Source organism: Thermobia domestica, chromosome 10 (genome assembly GCF_964235325.1).
Source record: "Thermobia domestica chromosome 10, izTheDome1.hap1.1, whole genome shotgun sequence".
NCBI classification, from domain to species: domain Eukaryota; kingdom Metazoa; phylum Arthropoda; class Insecta; order Zygentoma; family Lepismatidae; genus Thermobia; species Thermobia domestica.
The window spans coordinates 184773614-184794755 of record NC_137463.1 but is presented as its reverse complement, the minus strand read 5'-3'; the positions used below and the strand labels follow the sequence as shown (position 1 = coordinate 184794755).

General features: G+C 33.2%; 1 protein-coding gene across 2 annotated transcripts in view; it reads right to left on the bottom strand.

Annotated features, from left to right (window-relative positions):
- Positions 1–18872, bottom strand: part of LOC145662874 (trypsin-1-like) — a 138828-nt gene extending 119956 nt beyond the window's left edge. Inside the window, exon 1 of one of the 2 annotated variants that reach the window (XM_081728834.1) lies at positions 18667–18872. In XM_081728834.1, coding sequence (XP_081584960.1) covers positions 18667–18720 — 54 coding nt within the window. In that variant the 5' untranslated portion in view covers positions 18721–18872. The remainder of the gene's footprint in view (positions 1–18666) is intronic. The other variant, XM_081728835.1, reaches the window with a different exon arrangement.
- Positions 18873–21142: the final 2270 nt, after the last annotated feature.

The following is a 21142-nucleotide window of genomic DNA, read 5'->3' as shown; positions in this document are numbered from 1 at the left end:
TTTAACGTTAATCAATATACACATCGTCTGTGGTTTCTAAACTAACATTTAGTATTCACTTATGTTGTGTTATTATGAAATAGAATTGACAAATAGAAACAAATTCTCATTTAATGTTAATCAAGAGTAGTCTGAACGCATTTGGATCTTTTTATTGTATCTTATATTTACAATAACTTCACAGAAGAACCGAAAGGTCCTAACTGGGAAATATTAAATTAAAACTTTTCCCATTATAATAATAATGAAATGAGCAATACTTGAGAAATTTATGGAAGAGAGTGTGTTTACTATGTTTCTTTTAATCTAAAAATTACTATTAGAAATCGTCAGTGAGAATTTTGAGTATTAGACGAGCGAAAATTAAATTAATAAAAATAACATGCATCAAATTCACTCAACGCTAAACATTTGTAGATAAATACAGTAAAGATAATTTCTTTATCTCCCCTCCCGTTTCAAAATTTGCACCTATAGAAACAACCTCTAAAACGCTGGGTGCTAAACTGCACGTGCACTGTTTCCGAAAATGGATAGCTATATTTTGGAGACAAATGAATTCTACAAAGAAATTCTTGATAAACTTAGAAAAGAGTCATTGGAGTCACCTAGATACAATCTACAATTTCACTGTTAATGAACTTCATGTGATAATTCAAGAGTTTATATAGCTGGAGAACATTTTATATTTTTAAAGATCACAGTTAATTACTAATGTAAATTACGTTTTTATATAGTTGCGTTCGAGCCAAAACTATGTAATTCTGAAACTTCAAATAGTCGAAAGAACTGTAATATAGTCCTTAAACAACATTTCGCAAAGTGTGTTTGTTGTGTTCCAAATCTATTATATTATTAGTGTCAGGAGTGTTAAATTAGGTTTTTGCAATCACAAAGGATCAACTTTGATGCCCGGTTGCACCAACCGAGGATTAATCTGTGGATAGAGATTAAACTAAAGTTCATCATCGAAGTGAGGATAATGTGTTACACCAACACTGATCTCAAGGTTATATCGCCAAATCGTCGGATTAAGACTAGCCATAGAAAACGGGCGATTAATCCTTGATAATGTCGTGATCAGCAGTGAGTAGAGTGAATATGCTTGCAAAAGATTTGGATGTTTCAGATGAATCTAAAGTGCTCGAAGAGATAGAATATGCTATCCGATCAAGAAGAACAATGAGAGACAGGCAAAATCCTTTTGAGTACTTCAACGATTATTCATTTTCTATTCGTTTTCGCTTGTGGAAATATTCTGTTTTGGATATTTTACAGCGTTCTGTTTTACGATTGCTTGAGGAGATTATATCAATAATTTTGGTTGTTTATGGGTTATCTATCTGGTTATGTGGATATAAACGGTGTTACTGTGCTTATTTCAATTGTTCCTAAAGCAAGAGTGATATTTGTATTATAAAAATCTGTCATTACTACAATGGACGGATTACTACAAATGTCATTACTACAAATGTAAATATCAAGGAATCTTGTGTTTCAAAATTGTTAAATTTACACTGTCATAAGTGACTCACGTATCCTTCCTGTAGTTCCTGTAGACGAGGTCGCTAAATTTAAATCATTATATTTTTTGTGCCTCCCATTCTCCTCCCTACGAGGTGCAGACCAGAATTACGCACTGTTCTGCTCTAGTTCAGAAACGAGCGTATATAACCAAATATGTATTGCATGAGAATTAACTTTAGATCTCAAGTCGCAAGTGTATCAAATTTGAAGTTTCAAACTGTAATAAAATTTTATAGGTCATTTGAGAAGCAAACTGTTTTTGACACTGTTCTGAAGTATCATGTATTTGAGTGAGGAGGATAAACATCCCGTGGTAAAATGTTTGTCTTCAAGTGATGGGAATAGCAATTGACAGTTGAGTTACGTAAACTCGAACTAATATGAACTGAGAGGGTGACAAGTTACCAGAAATGTCGACTTATCCAGAGCAAGGGGTGCGTTACTCACGACTCAATATTTTACTGCATACTACTGTGCAAAGTAAAAGTTTAGCTTACAATACGACACAGCCATAAGCCGTCAGGCAAACCTGATAACGGCTTGAGAGAATAGAAAGGAATGTAGGTTGTGATTGACAGCGGCTACCTGATTTTCTTCAGGCACTTCGTTGCTGAGAGGATGGTGGAGTGTTGTTTGCCACGGTGTTGTTTACCACAACTCGATTTTGGTATTGTTTGCTACGGTATTTTCGTTGTGGAATTATTAAATCTTTATAGTGAAGATTGAAACATACCTCACGTAACAGTTAACGCTTTGTCAGGCACCTCTATTTTTGATTCCCTCGGAACAAGTGCTAAGTGTTTTCTCCGTCAGGACGAGAGAGATTTCATATAGATTCGCTACTGTAAATGAACATTAAGCACCAAACAAATGAACACAAAACGTCCCTATTTTCATGATAACTTCATAATTTGACGTAAATGCATTTTATCTTCCAATGCTAGGGTTGCCATATGTCCTTATTTTGTACGGACTGTTTGTATTTTTGGGTCCGTGTCAGTGTCCATATCGTACAAAGCATGAAATAGGAAAATGTCCGTATTAGAGTTTTTAGAGCTGCCCGAAAATTTCCCAACCGGAAATCGCTAAAATCTCAGGCGGAAAGAAATGTGTTTTCATCATATATGGTAACATATTTTAGTAACTAAGGTTATGTTTTTAAAAAGTGTCTCATTTATCCATTCCAGGGTTCTTTTGGCTAGATTTGATGTACGTAATCTAATGGCTTGATTTATTATATTCGTGTTAATGAAAAAAAGTATTAGTTTCCAATAGTGTTTTAAGTATTACAGTAAACAATTGTGTGATAACCTAAAAAGATGATAAAGGTAATACATTTCGAAATATTTATTCTGTGTTTGGGCACCGTATTTTTGATGGGTCGTCATTTTAAGGCTTGTCCTATTTTGGATCAAAAAGTTATGACAACCCTATCTAACGCAATTCTTAATACTATCTCCTGCAATATATTGTTCTATTTTTCTGTTATGCTTTGCAACTAAAGAACTAATTTTTGTATACTTAAGAAAGATAATAATTCTAACTGGAGATATAGATAATAATTCTAACTGGAAAAGTTACAAAATGACAAAATTTTAACAATAGTATGTATATTAACTTACGAAGTTCAAAGCTAATTTGATGTAACTCATCTGCTAATTCTAACTGTTTCTAATATATTCTAAAACATTTCTAAGCCTTTGGTACATTTCTATTTGCGTTTTCCATACTAATTTGAGGACGTTGAATACAGTGGAACTGTTTTGAAATATATCCGTTTACGGAGTTTAGAGGAAAATAACCTCGAAGTTGGTTGTTTTGAATTATCGCTTATAACAATAGTACAAGCGCCTACGCTTGGATACATTTCTTATAGCGCTTTTTACACTGTTTGAGAACACTGAATCCAATGAGATTATTTTAACCCTAGAACGCAGAACATGGGTCAAAAATGACCCAGCAGTAATTCATGTATAGATTTTTGTCTGCAATATTTGTTGCACAGTAGTTTTTCTCCGTGACATCTTCTATTGGTTTGTTTACTACATAAAAATAATGTATTTAAGTTTTTGGTTTTGTATTTATTTTTTACATTTTATTATATATATTTCTATACGTAGTATACATAACATGGGTCATTTCTGACCCGCGGTATATTTTAGTATTAGATTACTATTACATATTAGTATTAGTATATAATACTAATACTAATCTTTATAGTGGTATTAGATTAGTTCTTTACTATAACAAATTAGTATTTGTTTTACTAAAATGTTATTATATTTGTAGTAGTATTATTACTACTAGTCTTGTACTTTGAATTGGACTTTTTTTTAGAAATATATACTCTGAACAGACTAATCTTATGGACCATGTTATGGACCCATGGACCCATCATAAAAAGACCCATGTTATGGAAACTAAGGTACAATTCGTCATACGTTTAAGGGTTAAACACATTTTACGGTAACATGTATAACGTTTTAGGTTATATAATAGCCCTGAGTTCGTCATATTAAAATTATGGAAATATTTCAGAAATAATTTATATACCAACTGTTCAAATGATAACACAAGAAATCAAACTTATTTGAACTACTGTATTTTTCGTGGATTTTCTGCATTTAACTCATTATTTTTATAATTAATCTTTATCAACGAATTTACATACATTCACTATGGCTCCCTTTCATACTATATAGGCCTATAGTAGAACTAACTAGAAGGAACAAGTTTCTACATGTTTGGCAACAAAAAAAAGGAAATGATACCATACGATACAGACCATAGGAAATGATATCATAAGATACAGACCATTACCCTCAATAACATATGCATATTTCTACAAGTTGTGGTTATACATGAGACAAAAGTCCTCAAAGTTGAGTTCTTTGATGTTAAATGGTTTCTGATTAACAGTAATTTACTAAACTTTCTTATCTGAAACAACAGTCAGGGTAATAAAAATTCTAAGTATAGTACAAAGCTCAGGAAATACAAATTGTAACTTCAATTTATAAATTTCATTAAGTTTCTGTTGACTTGGTCAGATCTGAAAAAGTACATGGTTCAATTAAAAGTAATGACAACACTGTTTTCACTCCAGAGGGGTGTCTTCCAGCACTATAAAAGTTCCGTAGCCATAAGGGCACGTGAGATGAGAAAGTGTGGCGAATGGTAACTGCTGTGTGTTATTCAGTCAGAAGCAGTAGTGCCATGAAGTAGAGAAAGAATGTAAGAGCTCCAGAACAATCGTTTCGGAAAGTGGCACGTAGGCACAATGCACAACAATGTTGCAGGGGCTTGGTGAAACGTGTGTTAATGCAGCGTTGCCGTATTCGTCGTTGGCGCGATGGGTGTTTCGTGAACGCAGAGATACGTTCAAGATCAGTTCCGTTCGAAACGACTTCCAACTGATAACAGCACAATTCAGCCTATTGAATGCAGATCACAGATAGATTGCACGTGAGGCTGCCGCGGGGATAGACGTGTACCGCAGAACAATGCTACACATTTTGCACGATTCTTGGGTCCGCAAAATTGCAAAATTGCTTGGATATTGCATCAAATCGCCGAGGTGCAAAAATGGTATTCCCATGCACTTGCACAAAAATTGTTGAACAACTATCAGAAGGAGGGCGAAGACTTTCTTGGGAGGATTATCACTGTAGTCGAAACCTGGATTCAGTCGTACGAACCACGGTAGAAGCCCAATCCAATGAAAGGAAACGTCCTAGTTCCCCTCTCCCAAACAGCAACGTACGCCCTGCACACGGTGTTAGTATGGAAATGATGTTCATTATGGCTTACAACATCCATGGGATAATCCTGCACCATGCTGTATCTCAAGGGCAGACGGGTCACAAGTTGCAACGTACTGTTGCAAATTCTTATGACAATACGTTTGTCCTGCACTCTGGAAAAAGCTATAGCACGTTCGGACACGGACTCCTACCATCCTTCATGACAATGCACGGTGTCACTGTGATGGAGATCCTGTGTCGGTGGCAGTGGGAGATATTGCAACACCTGCGTATTCACCGGATATGAGCCCGCATGATCACGACTTTTTCGCCAAAATGACGGGACCACTTCGCAGTACAACAGAAGCCATCATCCGTGCCGTATGGCGGTCCCTATAGAACATCTACAAAGATGGACGCACCGACGGTGTATGACGCCTTCCATATATGTGGCAGAAGGTGATAGAGATGGAAGGCAATTACACTGAAGGAATAAAATAGATGTTTTCTGTACATAAAGCCAGGTACAAATTACAATAATTTGCCGTTATTTTTTATTCAGCCATTGCAGATGCACACACTTACTTTTACTTTTGTTTTTCTTTGCAAATATTGTCATACAGGTCTTCAGAATATCTTGTAATTAATTTCTTGATTGTATCCATACATCATTAATTTCTTGATGTATCATGGCCATCTAAGTTTATTCTGGGAATAGTTGCAAAAGTTGCATAAATATTTTTTCTCATTTCTCCACACCAAGAACCCATCTGAGGTAAGATCTTCTGTACAATCATATCAAAAACATATTTTAAATTGTTGCTCTTCAGATTTTTCTGGGAGTGTTTCAGCTATCACATTCAGATTCATCGAAGGAAACCTTTATTTCCTTTTCCACGTTTTTTGAAAAACCTCCCTCAATCCCGATGTTAGAAGTGTTTTTCCTTTTCTTCTTTTCATTTTATAAACTCTCCTCAAGTATTTAGATCATATATCTCTTACATCCTTCTCTATGGAACCCTTAAGAGCTTTTAATGGTGTTCATTTCAGTATGAAGGGAGTTATCTTTTGACTCCAGAATCCAACTCTGCGTTTCTATGGTCTAAACTTCCCCTATCAACATTAAAACTTACGACCAACTGCATCGGCTTTGTGTATTTTGTAAGGCCTTCATTATTTCTGGTAGTTTTCCTTCTATTGGTTTCACTACCTCAATTTGCAACACATCCCGTCTTATTTCAGAAAGGCTATGAAAGTATCGCCCACTACTGTATTGTAGTAATCTTTGTGGGCTTGAAAATACGCAAGTAACAACTAAAAAGTCACTAAATTCTTGCATTATGACTGCTTTTTATACTTGTTACTAAAAAGTGTTTAAAAGATCGTTAAATTCATACATTTAAATCTAATTTTGATTAATTTAATCTCCAGAAAAGTTATGAAAAGTTAAAAAAAGATAATTTTTATCACGCCTCCCTTCCAAAGGTCTCGGCCCCTGACATAAGCCTTATGGGTGGTCATCCTGATGATATGCATAGATTCAACACTGGCTACACATTCAAACATACACAAACTGTACGTCATATTAATTTGGAAACGCATTTGGTGATCTGACATTCTAAGGACACAAAGTATTACCTCGAGTGCTCGAACTTAACTGAACAAACTTAATTGTGGCGTTAACAGCTAAAAGCGCATAATCCGATAACGTGCTTGACGTTGTCAATATATATTCCGTTTATAAATGTAATGGATTTGATTGCTGTGCTATAGTCATCTCGCAACCCTCAGCTTATGATTCGATTTTGTGTCAATCTTCACGATTATGAGATAGATAAATCAGCAATAACAATGCTGTGGCAAACAACACCAAAATCAAGTTGTGGCAAATCGCAAGTAATCGAGAAAAGCAATAGGGTAAATAAGAAATTTCACTAAGAGAACAAAATCCATTATTAGAAAATCCAATAATTAGTGTTACCAAAAAAAAAAAAAAGAAAAGAAAAAAAAGAGAAAAAGAAAAAATTAAAATATTGAACACAGTAACAAATGTTTGACCAGGGCAGGAAAAGATAGGAACATTCATCAGAGTTATCAAAAAGAATGAAACATTCATTCTCGTGTTCATTCCGGAAACAAAAAAGCAATCCTAAGATGGATACATTCTTCTTCGTTTCATTCAAGAAGTTTCCCTAGGTTCCTTCAAATGAGAAAGTCCTTTATTCCATCTTCTGACACAAAAGGGACTAATTCTGGCTGATCATATATTAAGATATCTGTAATATTGGGTAGGTGAGATTGAAATGTCTATAATTTACATTTTATGGGAAACACCATCTTTAATGCAACTAATGGATGGGCTGAAGTCGCGTGTACCACATCACAAACTCCATACATGTTCAGAAAATAGATCGAAGTGCCCAGTCAATCACGAGGCAGTGTGTAGTTGAATACGATCATGTGAAAGTGTACCATGGAAAATATGCAATGCGATTGATAATCTTCTGGTACTACTAGAAAAGTGTTCAAACAGGGAGAATTTGCTCACCTAGCTGCGATAAGTATCTACAGTGCATTTGAACCAGGAATGTTGAATGAATGCTGTGGTTTGTGAAATTTCGTACCAGTGAAACAACTGAAAACTGAACCACGTGACCACCGACCAAAGACACCAACACTCTCTTATTAAATCGACGAACTTTCGATCTACTAAGACTCACAAGGGAACATCTTATATTGATAGTAGCATTGCCCAATTAAACAATACGCAATCGATAGAGTGAAGAAAAGTGAGAAATCCCAGGCACGTAGCCAGGATTTCATGAAGGGGGGGTTCGTGACATGAAATACTGTGGTCATCACAAAAGGGGCTCGATCATTCTAAACTATTTTACTGGAACATATATTGGTTCGTTTAGCCAGGATTTCGTAACTGGGGGGGAGGGGGTAACATGAAATTCTGAAGGCCCAGGAGCTCGATCAATCTAAACTACTTTATTATCAACATATATTGGTTTGTTAGGACAATAAAATGAAGATATGTTGACAAGTATTTTAATAACAAACTATGAAGAAATTTCGAGCAAAATAATAAAAAATAGTATTGAAAAAGATTTTACAATATTTACGTCCTTCTCCTGTTTATTCAAATATAACAATTTTATTTTCGTTATGACCTCAATTATTATAAAAAGTACATACTCAATACTGTCTTGTAAACTATCTTCTAATATAAATAAAATAAAAAGTTTGTTTGTGTGTTTGTCTGTCTGTGTGCGGCCTGGAGACCAGACGAGTGGATCGAGAGTTACCAAATTTTGGTCAGGGGTACCTTGGCTCAGGCCCCAGGTCAAGACGAAGTGTTTTTTTTTAATTTCGATACAGGGGGGTCTCAGGGGGGCGTTTACCGGAACCGGCTTGGGAACCAGAAAAATTGACCGAGAGTTACCAAATTTTAGTCACAAATACCTTGGTCCAGGCTCCAGACCAGAGTTAAACGTTTTTGTCGAAATTCGAATCAGGGGGGTCTCAGGGGGGCGTTTACCGGGACATGTAAAAGTAGTTGAAAATGACCGATATTTATTTATTTATTTAACAATCACCAGATACAGCTCAGAGGTCATTTTACACTGGATATCCAACAACATTAACAATGGAAAGGATTTGGGAAGGTATCGGCCAGGGCCTGTTTAGTAGGTGCCATACCGGCATTTGCCTGGTAGGACTGAGAGAAACCCTGGAAAACCTCAGTCAGGATGGTCGGCAGCGGGATACGAAGCCACGACCTCCCGAATACCAAGCCAACGCTCTACCACTTGAGCTATTAGTGTCGAATTCATATTTACGCGGTCGCTGAAATCAATGGTGAAACTCGGATTGCATTAACTTCCAAATTCAGGCTATTCGGCTCCGGGCCGGGGGGTCACCGGAGGGGGGTGAGATACCAAGACATATAAAAGTAATCCAAAATGACGGATATTAGTGTCAAATCCATAGTTTTCGCGGTCGCTCAAATAAATGGTGACACTTCCATTAGCGATGACTTGCAAATTTAGTTACAATTGTATGCGGGCCGGGAGTCAGCGGGGGTTGCATACCGAGACATGTAAAAAATAGCCCAAAATGACCGATATTAGTATCAAATCCATAGTTTTCGCCGTCGCTGAAATCCATGGTGATACTCCCACAGGTGTTGACTTCCAAATACATCCCCTGTGCGAAGCATGTGTATGTTCAACTAGTTTTACAATATATGCGTTTCTTTCTCTGTTGAATCAAATGCTAACAGAACTTTCTTTCAACATAAATTTTTGTTTTTATTATTCCGTCAACTATTGTCGGTTCCAAATGACAGGTTAAAGGAGCAATAGAAAATTGTCCTTGAAACAGCATGTTTGATACTGCAAGGATGCGATGACGAAAAAGTATGATTTAAAATGTTCACGCTGTTACACAACGGCACTATGATTTCGAAAGCTTGAAATCTCCCTGACTAGTAGCGGAAATTCTGAGAATTAAATAACTTTTCTTGAAATTTCAAATTCCCTGACTCTTCCAGAATATCTCGCTTACCTCGCCATCATATTGCAAGTAATACAAATCTCCTCAACGCTGATCCTTCTTTTTGTCATTTCATTTTGTTTTATCCTTCCTTAATTTTTTCCATTTCTGGTCTCGAAGGGGGGGGGTCCGGACCCCCCGGACCCCCGTCCCTTGGCTACGTGCCTGGAAATCCAAAGTTTTACGGGCCGACACCCAAAACGCAGGATATACAGAGGAAAGAAGGATTTAGAATCATGTGAAGATAGCAATGCAAAAGATACACTAACACAGAAAGAACTTCAAAATGATTAATGTAATCAAAATGACATTTACACAATAGTATAGTAAGCAAACAGTTTACCTACAGACATGCTCAATAACATCATATGTAATGCAATGTTGCCCCCTGTGCACTAAGTGAGATTTTGTTAAATGGCATGGAACACAAATTATAACATCTAGAAAATCTAATTATGAGTAGAACCATACCTGTGAAGATTGATGTACAGTGTTGCCAACGTTTGAGTATAGGCCTATATGAATTCCTATATGATTCTTGGATGTAGAAGAGTGCATACAGTGCACGATTCGAACTGGTTAAAACCAACGTATAAGACCACAAACAAGAATATAATCACTGAAGTACGAAAATAATGAACGGAGCAGAGTGTCAAAGCAGTTTTGCCCAAGTGAAAAATCAGAATAGTATCAAACACAACACACAAAACTGAAATGATGCATGCGCTTGGATTGACAATTGATTAGCAGGCTCACTTTTCTGATGCACGTAATATTGTATCCTCTCAGACATTATTGGTAGTCAGTTTTGCAGTGTTGCTAAGACGCATATCTTCCCCCTTTCCTCACAATTTTGCATCGAAATGGCGCTCCTTACATACTCTCAACCAATTGCGCATTGGGAAAATGCCCCGATTTGACCCTCCCTAGATCCGACCCTGCATTTAGCTTAATATAGGATTCCAACTATTTCTATGTTGCAGAACGCTCCACTCGCAAATCGAACATGTGCATCAGCAGCGAGCCTGCGGACCACTTGGTCATCCAAGGTCATGGATCATTTCAGCTTATGTGCTGTGTTTTGGTACTATTCTGACATTTTCCTTTGGCAAAGATGCTTCGAAACTGTGCTTAGTCTGTTATTTTTGTACTTCAGCGATTATATTCTTGTTTGTGGTCTTATACGTTGGCTTTAACCAGTTCGAATCGTGTACTGTATGTATTCGTCTACATCCAAGAATCATATAGGAATTCATATAGGCCTATACGACGGAATATCAAACGTTGGCAACAGTGTACATCAAGACTTCACAGGTATGGTTCTACTCATAATTAGATTTTCTAGATGTTATAATTTGTGTTCCATGCCATTTAACAAAATCTCACTTTGTGCAGAGGGGGCAACACTGCATTCCATATGATGTTATTGAGCATGTCTGTGGGTAAACTGTTTACATACTATACTGTTGTGTAAATGTCATTTTGATTACATTAATCATTTTGAAGTTCTTTCTGTGTTAGTGTATCTTTTGCATTGCTATCTTCACATGATTCTAAATCCTTCTTTCTTCTGTATACTCTGATTTTTTAGGTGTTGGCCCGTAAAACTTTGGATTTCTCACTTTTCTTCACTCCTCTATCGATTGCGCATTGTTTAATAGTGCAATGTTACTATCAATATAAGATATACCCTTCTCAGAGAATTATATATTTAATTATTATAGAAATTTATTGTAAACAGAACAAGCACATTGACCAAATAAGTAATGTACCTGAACAAACCAAACACAGTAATGCTCCAAAACACTCTGACAAATTCCGTAACTCCGCGTATGGAATACTTGTGTTTCTTTTGAAAGCTCTTTTTAGACCCATAAGAAGTATGTTCAACTACTGAGGATTCCAATATGTTAAATGGGAAACAAAAAATATATATGCCTATGTTTACTTTAATCCGTCATGTGGTTAAGAGAAGAACGAGATTCCCAAAGAACTATGGGTATTCAGTTTCTTTTCTTTTTTTAAAAAAAAAATCATAATAATAATAGGAATTATTATTTTCAATTGAAGAAAGCTAGTTTAATTTTTTTTAAAAATTCCTCATTATTATTAGAGTTTAACAAGAAAAAAGTATACAAAGACAAGATATATACCAAACGATAAGATTCATTGAATTGATCAAAATGGCATCGGTGAGTGTAAATCCTCGTGTGTAGTTTACGAGAAAATCGACAAAGCTATATCTGTTTTAAACATAAAGATTGATGCTGTTACCATAAATGTTGATAACTAAGGTTGCCAGCAAGTGTTAATAATCCTCAAAATAAATTAAGACTAATGAACAAAATTGCATTCGAAATGAACAAAATTGCATTCCTGAGGACAAATTCGCATGCATAGTTTTTTTAAAAGAAAAAATCGACAGAAATGATTTTTTGTTGCTTTAATAAGTATCTTGTTCGTTGCCAATAATTTAGCCATATATATATATATATATATATATATATATATATATATATATATATATATATATATATATATATATATATATATATATATATATATATATATATATATATATATGAAAGTGACTATGTGACTTTATAGCTCGTGAACCACACGATCAAATTTTCAACATACATGAGGTTCGGGCCTGGGATGTTTTTTTTTTTTATCATTTTACTTTGACAGTGTAACTTAGGGAAGGGAGAGGGTAAGGTGCGTGTATATATAAAAATGTTCGAAAATGACCGATAGTAGTGTCCAATCCATAGTTTTCGAGGTTGCTAACACAAACAATGACACTTCCAATCGTTTAAATCTAAATTCAGTACCGATTAGTCTTCAATAGCGGGATGCTGACATGTAAAAATAATTGAAAATTATCGATATCAATGTCGAATTCAAAGTTTATAAGGTCCCTAAGTTGATTAGTGACAGTTTTGGTGCCCTCTATGTCCAAAATGAAACGTTTTCTCCCCGTGTGAAGAACGGACATCTGCCAGTAACTAATATTTTAATTATGTTGCAAGATAACTATTTTTTTATCTTTTGTACATTAAAAATATTAAGTTTCATATTATATCTATTGTTTCTGTTTCCTCATAATGGTGACACCCTATTCTTTAGCAGGATCATATTTACGGATGGACTAACATGGTCCATTGTCCTGGGAGCGGCAAAATTTCTCGAACTTGTCTCTTTTTTCATACTCCATCCAGTTCTAGAAATTTCAGACTTAATTATGCATGCATGCAATGAATATGACTCGATTTTGACGTTGATAAATATACAAGTGAAAAGAGTCCATATTTCCAGCTTTGTTTCTTTGCACTCCCGTACCCAATAGTTTAGCAAAGTGTTTATTTCTGTCATTACAACGAATCGAAATATATTTTCGTTCCCGTTTACAGGAACGGGACGTTATCTAAGGAGTGTCTAAGGAACGTTTACAGGACGCTTATCTTCTTTCTGTCGGAACAGATTATGATTCTGTAGTTGAAACCTTCGAATAAGATAAAGCGCGAAGGAAATCCCTTCAGCAATAATCTCATATTGATGACTTATCAGATCAACCATTGAAGCTGAAAGATATATATTATTTTATTTGTTGTTACATATTGATCGGTGGTTTTGCTAGTCCTGTTATATACATTCAAAATTTCTAGCAATTGATTGACCACGCTCTTTAATCAATTTATGTTGGTGATGCGTTAAGATTTCCTGATATGAGTTTCAGCAGCGGATTTAAGAAAGTAAAAATGTTTTAAATGTTTAAATTTCTCAAAAAAATTAACATTAAGAACTTTAATGAAGAGTTGGTTAATATGTATTGACTTGCTTTTAATTCTGCATTTTTTCAAATATATAAAGTATTACAACCAATCGTATTCTTTTTATCATTTTTTCACGATAAGTTTGGTCGAGTAACGGAGAAAAATCTTCTACTGGGAATCGAATTCAAGGCATGGGAACAAACACAGAATCGGTTTCTTCATCACATAATATAGCAAACAAATATTTGGTGATTAGATATGTGTCATAATATTAATGTTGTCTAAAACAAGGTAATTTCTTGCTTTCAGTTTCAACCTTACTCATACGGTTGATTTGCATAAAACCAAGAAATAATACGATGAATGTGTAAAAATAAAAATGTAAATATATTAATCAACGAAATGAAGAATGTCTTGATTGAAAAGATAAAAAATGATAAAAATTATTACTATGAATGTCATTTGATACATTTTCCATTGTCACATCTCTTTTAAATGTTTTCTTATACATCGTACGAAACACACTAACTTTCTAATAGGCTGAATGTTTGAATTGTCAATTTTTAATGTAGCAGAAGCTTGAACGCTTTATTGCTACAGAAGAAGTACACAACTGAAGTTATTGTTTCTTTTATTGAATGAGAATATCAACTTCACAAGAAGTTTCACTATTTACGTGAACTGTCTTTGAATGATTTACTTCGACGCGTAGTCACGCTTGAAGTACATCAATTGAGATACAACTTGCATTGAATACAATATTTTCCTGTGATTCCTGCATTGAGAAAAACCTTTATGTGAAATACAGCACGAAAGTAAAACATATATTAGGCTTTAAAAGAGAATTATTCTTTTGTTTAATTTACCTTAAAAAAGGTAATTTGTTATTCACTGTCCTTATATTTTTAAAGAATATATTGATACAAAACACTGTTTATAGTGCAGTAATATATTATTTTGTTATTTTGCACAAGGCATAATATTTGTTTCCCATTTATTGTATTTAAAAGGAAATTAAATTTCTAATTTTATGTCCCACGTTTATGGCCTGTTGGCTAAAGGATATGCATGGTTAATGAAAGTGAATAATTATTGCGAAAGATTTGGTGAAATGATAATGTTGGGGAAAACAGAAGAAACCCAAGAAAATCGGCAGACGCGGTATTGTTAACCAAAAACACATTTCCTGGGTCGAACTAGGAACTCTTTTGCAAGTAAGGTGAGCGTTTTACCAGAATCACCGTACGCCTTGTCTTTAAATAATTCGTTTGTGAATATTATAACATTGGTTCTTTGTACGTAAATTGTGTTGTTTTCTACATTGAACTTCATGTTGTAAACATATAGGTATTTATCCAAGCCATGAAATGTCTCCATAATATTAACGCATTACAAAGTAGATTAAAATTATATGTTAACTTGAGATGTGGGGAGACAGAAAATTAATATCAAAAAGCGGAGTTTTTCCTATTCTCTAGGTAGAATTAGATCAATGTTTATCATTTAAGTGGAAACAGTATTATTGAAACAAAACTGATCAAAGCCCAATTAAATATCAATAGTACAAGTATTATTAATATATTAGGTGGTTTGATCACTTTTGTTTTATTAGTACTGTGAATATTTCTAAAGCTATAATGAACAAGACAGTAGTGGAAACAATGCGGATTACACATCGCATACGATATATCAAATAATAGATGACCAAAAGCTCATTTTGAAAACATGTACGCAGAGCTCAGAAGATTCTTTAATTGTACTGCGCGTGAAGCATATTTCTATTCTAACTATAATGGAAGCTCGATACATACATTGATTCGAACAGAATAATTTGACAGACAAACCAAAACAATCAAAATCTGATTCGTCGATTGAGAAAAAGAACAATTTAAAAGACGTTTATTTATATATATATATATATATATATATATATATATATATATATATATATATATATATATATATATATATATATATATATATATATATATATATATATATATATATACTGAACTTTACAAAAATAAGCATGATTCAAAATTAAGGTAAATTAAAGTATTTTAAAATGGATTTGAAAATGAACATGAAAGTCAAAATTAATTCAAAATAAATAAACATGAGATACTAAACATGCTGAAACCGAAAAATCGCAAGGTCAATATACGTTCTGTTTAAGTACAATATTTCTTATGTAAATACCTGCTAACCCTCAATGTCTTTGTAATCTCAGGTCATTATCTAAAGTTCTAAGTGTTTGAAAGGCTCAAAAGAGATGTTAAATGTTATCTAAGTATAGCTGAGCTTTTATAATTCAATATTATTTTTGCAAACAACAGAAATATGTAAATGTTTAGTGTAGAAACTACTGTAATTACAAAGTAACGAGCACTAAAATCAAAGGCATACCCAGAAATTGGTTATCGTCTTCAGGGAACAAAGGCTCTCATCAAAATAATAATAGTAAAAAATAAAAATAAAAATACGATTTTATCTATATCAACTTAAACCTTATTTTTTATGGAATTCTTTTCACTAATGCCCTTGAATAGATTTTATCAAAAAAAATTAAAATCTTAATCCACATACGAAAAGTTGATTGACCCGACAACTAATCAATTCTTCTTGACAGATAAAAAGTTGAATATGAATATATTGAAAAAATGAGCATAATTAAATATTAACAAATATCTTCAATGCGAAACGAAGTCCTAATTTACTGTTTCGGCTTTAGACTCTCAGGCACGACACATGCAACTAAATGATTATGAAATAATTAGATGTAATAAAATGATACGTAATAATACACATACAGATAATATTATATGTATATGAAATAATAATGAAACAGGCATGTGCCATGAAAAATCACCCACTTTCATATCTAAATATTTCCTGTTGTTTTATTGAAGAGTGAGTGTCAGTCTAAAATTAATATTGCTTTTGCTAAATACAAAATCCGTATAATATCACGAAAACAGTAATCAAATAGACCAGTGATTTACCCATACTCCTAACATCCGATAGTTATACATTCGAGAAAATGAATATTCTATAAGAAGTTCATAACTTTAAATCTCCCAAAGATCCAATTACATCTCAACTAGAAAATTGTTTATAGACTACTGAAACACGTAATTAGCCTTTTACGTGTAAGCTTTGTAACACTGTACCACGTGGAAAATAAATGTATGTGAACATTTGCTATTTTTAATTAGAATATTAATGAAGAAGTTAATCTTACTTTAATTTTGAAATTTGTGCGGTAATTAATATATTTGAACATAAATATATTCATTTACGAAAAGAAAATTCTATTATATGCACTCTTATAACATGATAAGTGTAATAAGGATTTTAAAATGTCAGACTTTATTTCTGTCGATAGTGACTTAGTGAAAAATAATATATAAAATTACTTTAAATAGCAAACAAACAATAACTTTTATTGATCTTAGTTAAGCACTAATTCATATTTTGTAACTGACGCATGTTCTTTATTTAATAATGTTTTAAAACATTGAAACTATCGCATCAGAAGTCGATAACATAAATGTTTTCTTTTTAGAGTTAAATTATTTCTGCTTTGTAAACTCTTTCATTTCTCCATTTGAAAAACTGCTTGTGTGTAGAAATTTGACTTTGGCAGTCATTTCACGGCATACAAAACACAATCGTGATGTTATATTTCATGTTTAACTGACTAGTTCGACAAGGAAATTTAACCATTTGAAGCATATATATCTGGGCAGAGAAAACTTCAAACTCATAACCTGTTGTCATAATTCAGAATAAATTCTATAATTTCTCAAGTCCTTACAGTTTTCAAGATACCGTAACTTTATAAAAATTCAAGTAACTTTTAAAATTATGTTTCTGCTTTTTAAACATGTTTCGCAGTCGTAAATAATGTATGTATAAGAGATTAACAAATATCGTTTTAGTTTGCAAGTAATTGTGTATTTAACATTTTGAAAAATCTCGTGCTGTGGACCTTTTTATTAATTGAATGGTTGATTAAAATTTGGTGTGGGCTGTATGAAATGTAGATCTGTAGTTTAGCATGGGATCCTTACCACATGAACTCTCTGTAGCTATCAGACAGAAGGAGCTCTTTTATATTTATGGACTAACTATAGGCTTACTTACTGAATAAGAGACGATTTTTTTCAGGGCAGTGTATGTACACTGGAATGTTTCAGAATGTTCTACTTCATAATACTTCTTGGGTATAACCATCTATCAGCTTAATTTAAATTGATTCCATATTATTTGTAAATGTTTCATATTAGATGAAATATTCCAAAATTTTTCAATTCCATTCAATACCTCAACAAAATATTATCTGCTCAACCCTAGTTTACTTACAAAGATAAGTTTCGCGCACCGAAAAATTTATCTCTAAAATCATGTTTTCCTTTGGTTTATCTACACTTTACATATCCTGATTTCAATGTAATATTAACGTAGTTAAAAATAATGTTTTCAAAAATAAAATGAACTTTTATATTCCCAAAAATAAGATAAATACTCGACCCTATAGTTACAAAATAAGTTTCGTTGCATGTATGATACCCAATACCTACTTTGAGATTGTCCATCATAATACATTTGCAGCTTTACTATAGAGTTACTATTTTTATTATTACCCACAAACAAAGAACGTAAAACGTTGCAGTAAATATAATACAATCCATCATAACCATGTTGCCTTTTGTTATAATACTTTATTACTCCATTTGAAATTAATTATGACAAATATGTGTTTTGAACGTGACATGCCAGACCATTCAACCACGCACCAACTCAGGCCTGCAAATCCGATAAGAAAAAATAGAAGACATCAAACTTAAAAATCACGTATCGTTGATGTATAACCTCCGAGGCATGGTGAAGTTCCGACACAATGGGATCAGATAATTACTTATCCACTTTAAGACAGTTGCTGGCAACATTGGCACTTTTTAAAAAATCAAAGAAAAGCAGGATTTTTCGTTGGCTGTTTTGATTACGTGCAGCGCATTTTACATACTGAAGAAAATGTTAGACCAGAAATGTCTTACCTGGCTAAAAACGTACAAACAAAAAAGCGACGTGAACAGATAAATTTTCGTCATTCCTTTTTGAGTAGGCCACTTCTCTACAACAAGGCGTAAGTATACTGAAAGCGGTGTTACAAAGTTTTAACCTTTGATGCTAGAAAGCGCATTCTCAATATAACGCATAAAAACATGAAGTGAATGAAATCATTTAAAATATCTTCCTGTTATACACTGCTTGTTTGACCTTCACAGCATTTGTTCTCGAACAGTTCACAATGTCGTAAAGAATGAATATTAAAACCCGGTATTGAGCGATTAGACTACACGGCAAATGAAATCGATAACATGTTTGAAGAATTGCGTATTGTGTTTGTCACGAAGCGCTCGTTAGAGGGTGTGTTACTGCACTTAGAACAATGGAATTTCTTCCAATCAAGAACACGATATCAAAAGAACATCATTCGCGAGTAAAATGGTTTCAAGAGAATTCATAGCTTTCAAACACCAACAGGGAAGTCTTATAAATTTTGTTTTATATTTCAAACAGGAATTTTAAATTGCTTGTTTGTTTCAAGTTTAGTATGATTTTGCGTCGTATAGAGTGCAGTGACGACACCCATCGACAAGAGATCAAAGGATCATCGGGCAAGATATGTGGATTGAAAAAAAATAAACGAAAAAGTGATGAGTTTGACCGCCAATTAACTTCGTTATAGTCCGTAGCGTAATTGCCGTGTACAAAAGGGATCACTTCAAATCGGCAAGTGCTATCAATCCTGTTAATTACACCTTTTAAAAGAATCATTAAAAGCTAGCTTATCATGAATTAAGAAGAGTAATAGCCCTTACTGCGGGGCAACTAAAATGCTAAAGCGAGCAAGAACAAAACGCGGGCCACGTAAGCAGGCAGGATTATGTAATGTTGGTGCTCATAGATTGTCCAAGTGCAAACGCAAACGGTAATCACAGTTCGTAAATAAATGGTTCTATTAACAAATGTTGCTACGCCATTTCTAGAGTAAACAAGTGATGAAATGATTTTTTAAATAGGTCAAAAAATGTTGATTTTATTACGATACTCTACAGCAACATGTTATGGTACATTATTGCAAGACCGACCATTGGGATTGGACCTGAAAATAATGTCTTCTTCTAAATCGTTTTTACCTTAAATTTTGCACATATTATGTTCAGTGTTTCAATAATTTATTACATCTTCAACGGACTTTAACTAAGATAACTTTTCTATCTGTTGTCGTTGTGCATGAATAATGGCTTTCAGTGGAAATGTGCAAAGCTGACGCGTTGCATTAATTTTATGTCTTATCTATCAAGAAGACATCGTTCTTCCATATCTAAACAAGTCACATAACATCATCATATGTATGTTTTGTACCAGAAAAAACATTATAGCTCGATATTATTAGACACAATCAGTAGAAAACATTATTATCAGTGGGAAGATATTAATTAAATGTCAAAGTGAAACAAGGGATTTTTTTTCTTCTCATTTATTTTCAAATGTATTTTTAAATTACTTATAATCATTGAGTTTAATTGTCCACTTAAATCACTTAAATATAAAATGCATATATAGATAATTTAATGTGAATATGATTAATGGTTAAAACATTTAAAGATAGTAATATAACTATATAATTAACAAATAATTAATGTTTCTACTGCAATTTGTTTATGAAACTTGACTTAAAACAAACCTGACACTCTTTCGTTGATAAATGATAAATACATTTACAGTAAGTATTGTATTCGTTTAAAATAAGAATGTATGTTTAACTTTACTACTTTTTAAGATTAAAAAAAATCTATCCTTTTTCATTTTAACCAAATAGGAACGTTAAACGGAATATGTCTCATAATAAATAAATGTTATTAAATGAAATTATAAGTTCTGACTAAAATAAATTAATCTCTACTTAACTAAATCTCGATACTCTTGATATTATTGTCCTCTTTGTATAACGATGAAATCGATGCCGATCTGTAATATGCAGTATAATTATTTTGGTATTTGTGTACAAAAGTATTACTAATGGCTTCTCTGAGACTTTGATATATACATTTTTATTGCCTATTCATAGTAATTTCTTATTTCTTTTGTAAACTTCGCATTTTTTGACACATTGGCTATGTGTTAAATAAACTAAGACATTTTACATGTATCTTAGGATGCATATTTCAGAGATCTACGCAGGAAATAGAATTGAGGGAAACGTAAAATAGTACAATATTCAGTTTTTGACGAATTAAGAACTTATTTTTAATCTCATAGTATAGTATCGCATTTTGCACTTGTTTGCACTTAGTTTATATTAGCTAGAGTTAGAGGAGTTTACAGTTAGCTATTTAGTGTGACAGAATAAGAATCGTTCAACAAATTATGCCAATTGTTTTAATTACTTTATGAGGTAAAATGTAAAATTTCAAGTACGACACACACTAATAAAATATAGTTCTCTGGTGATCAAAAGGTTAG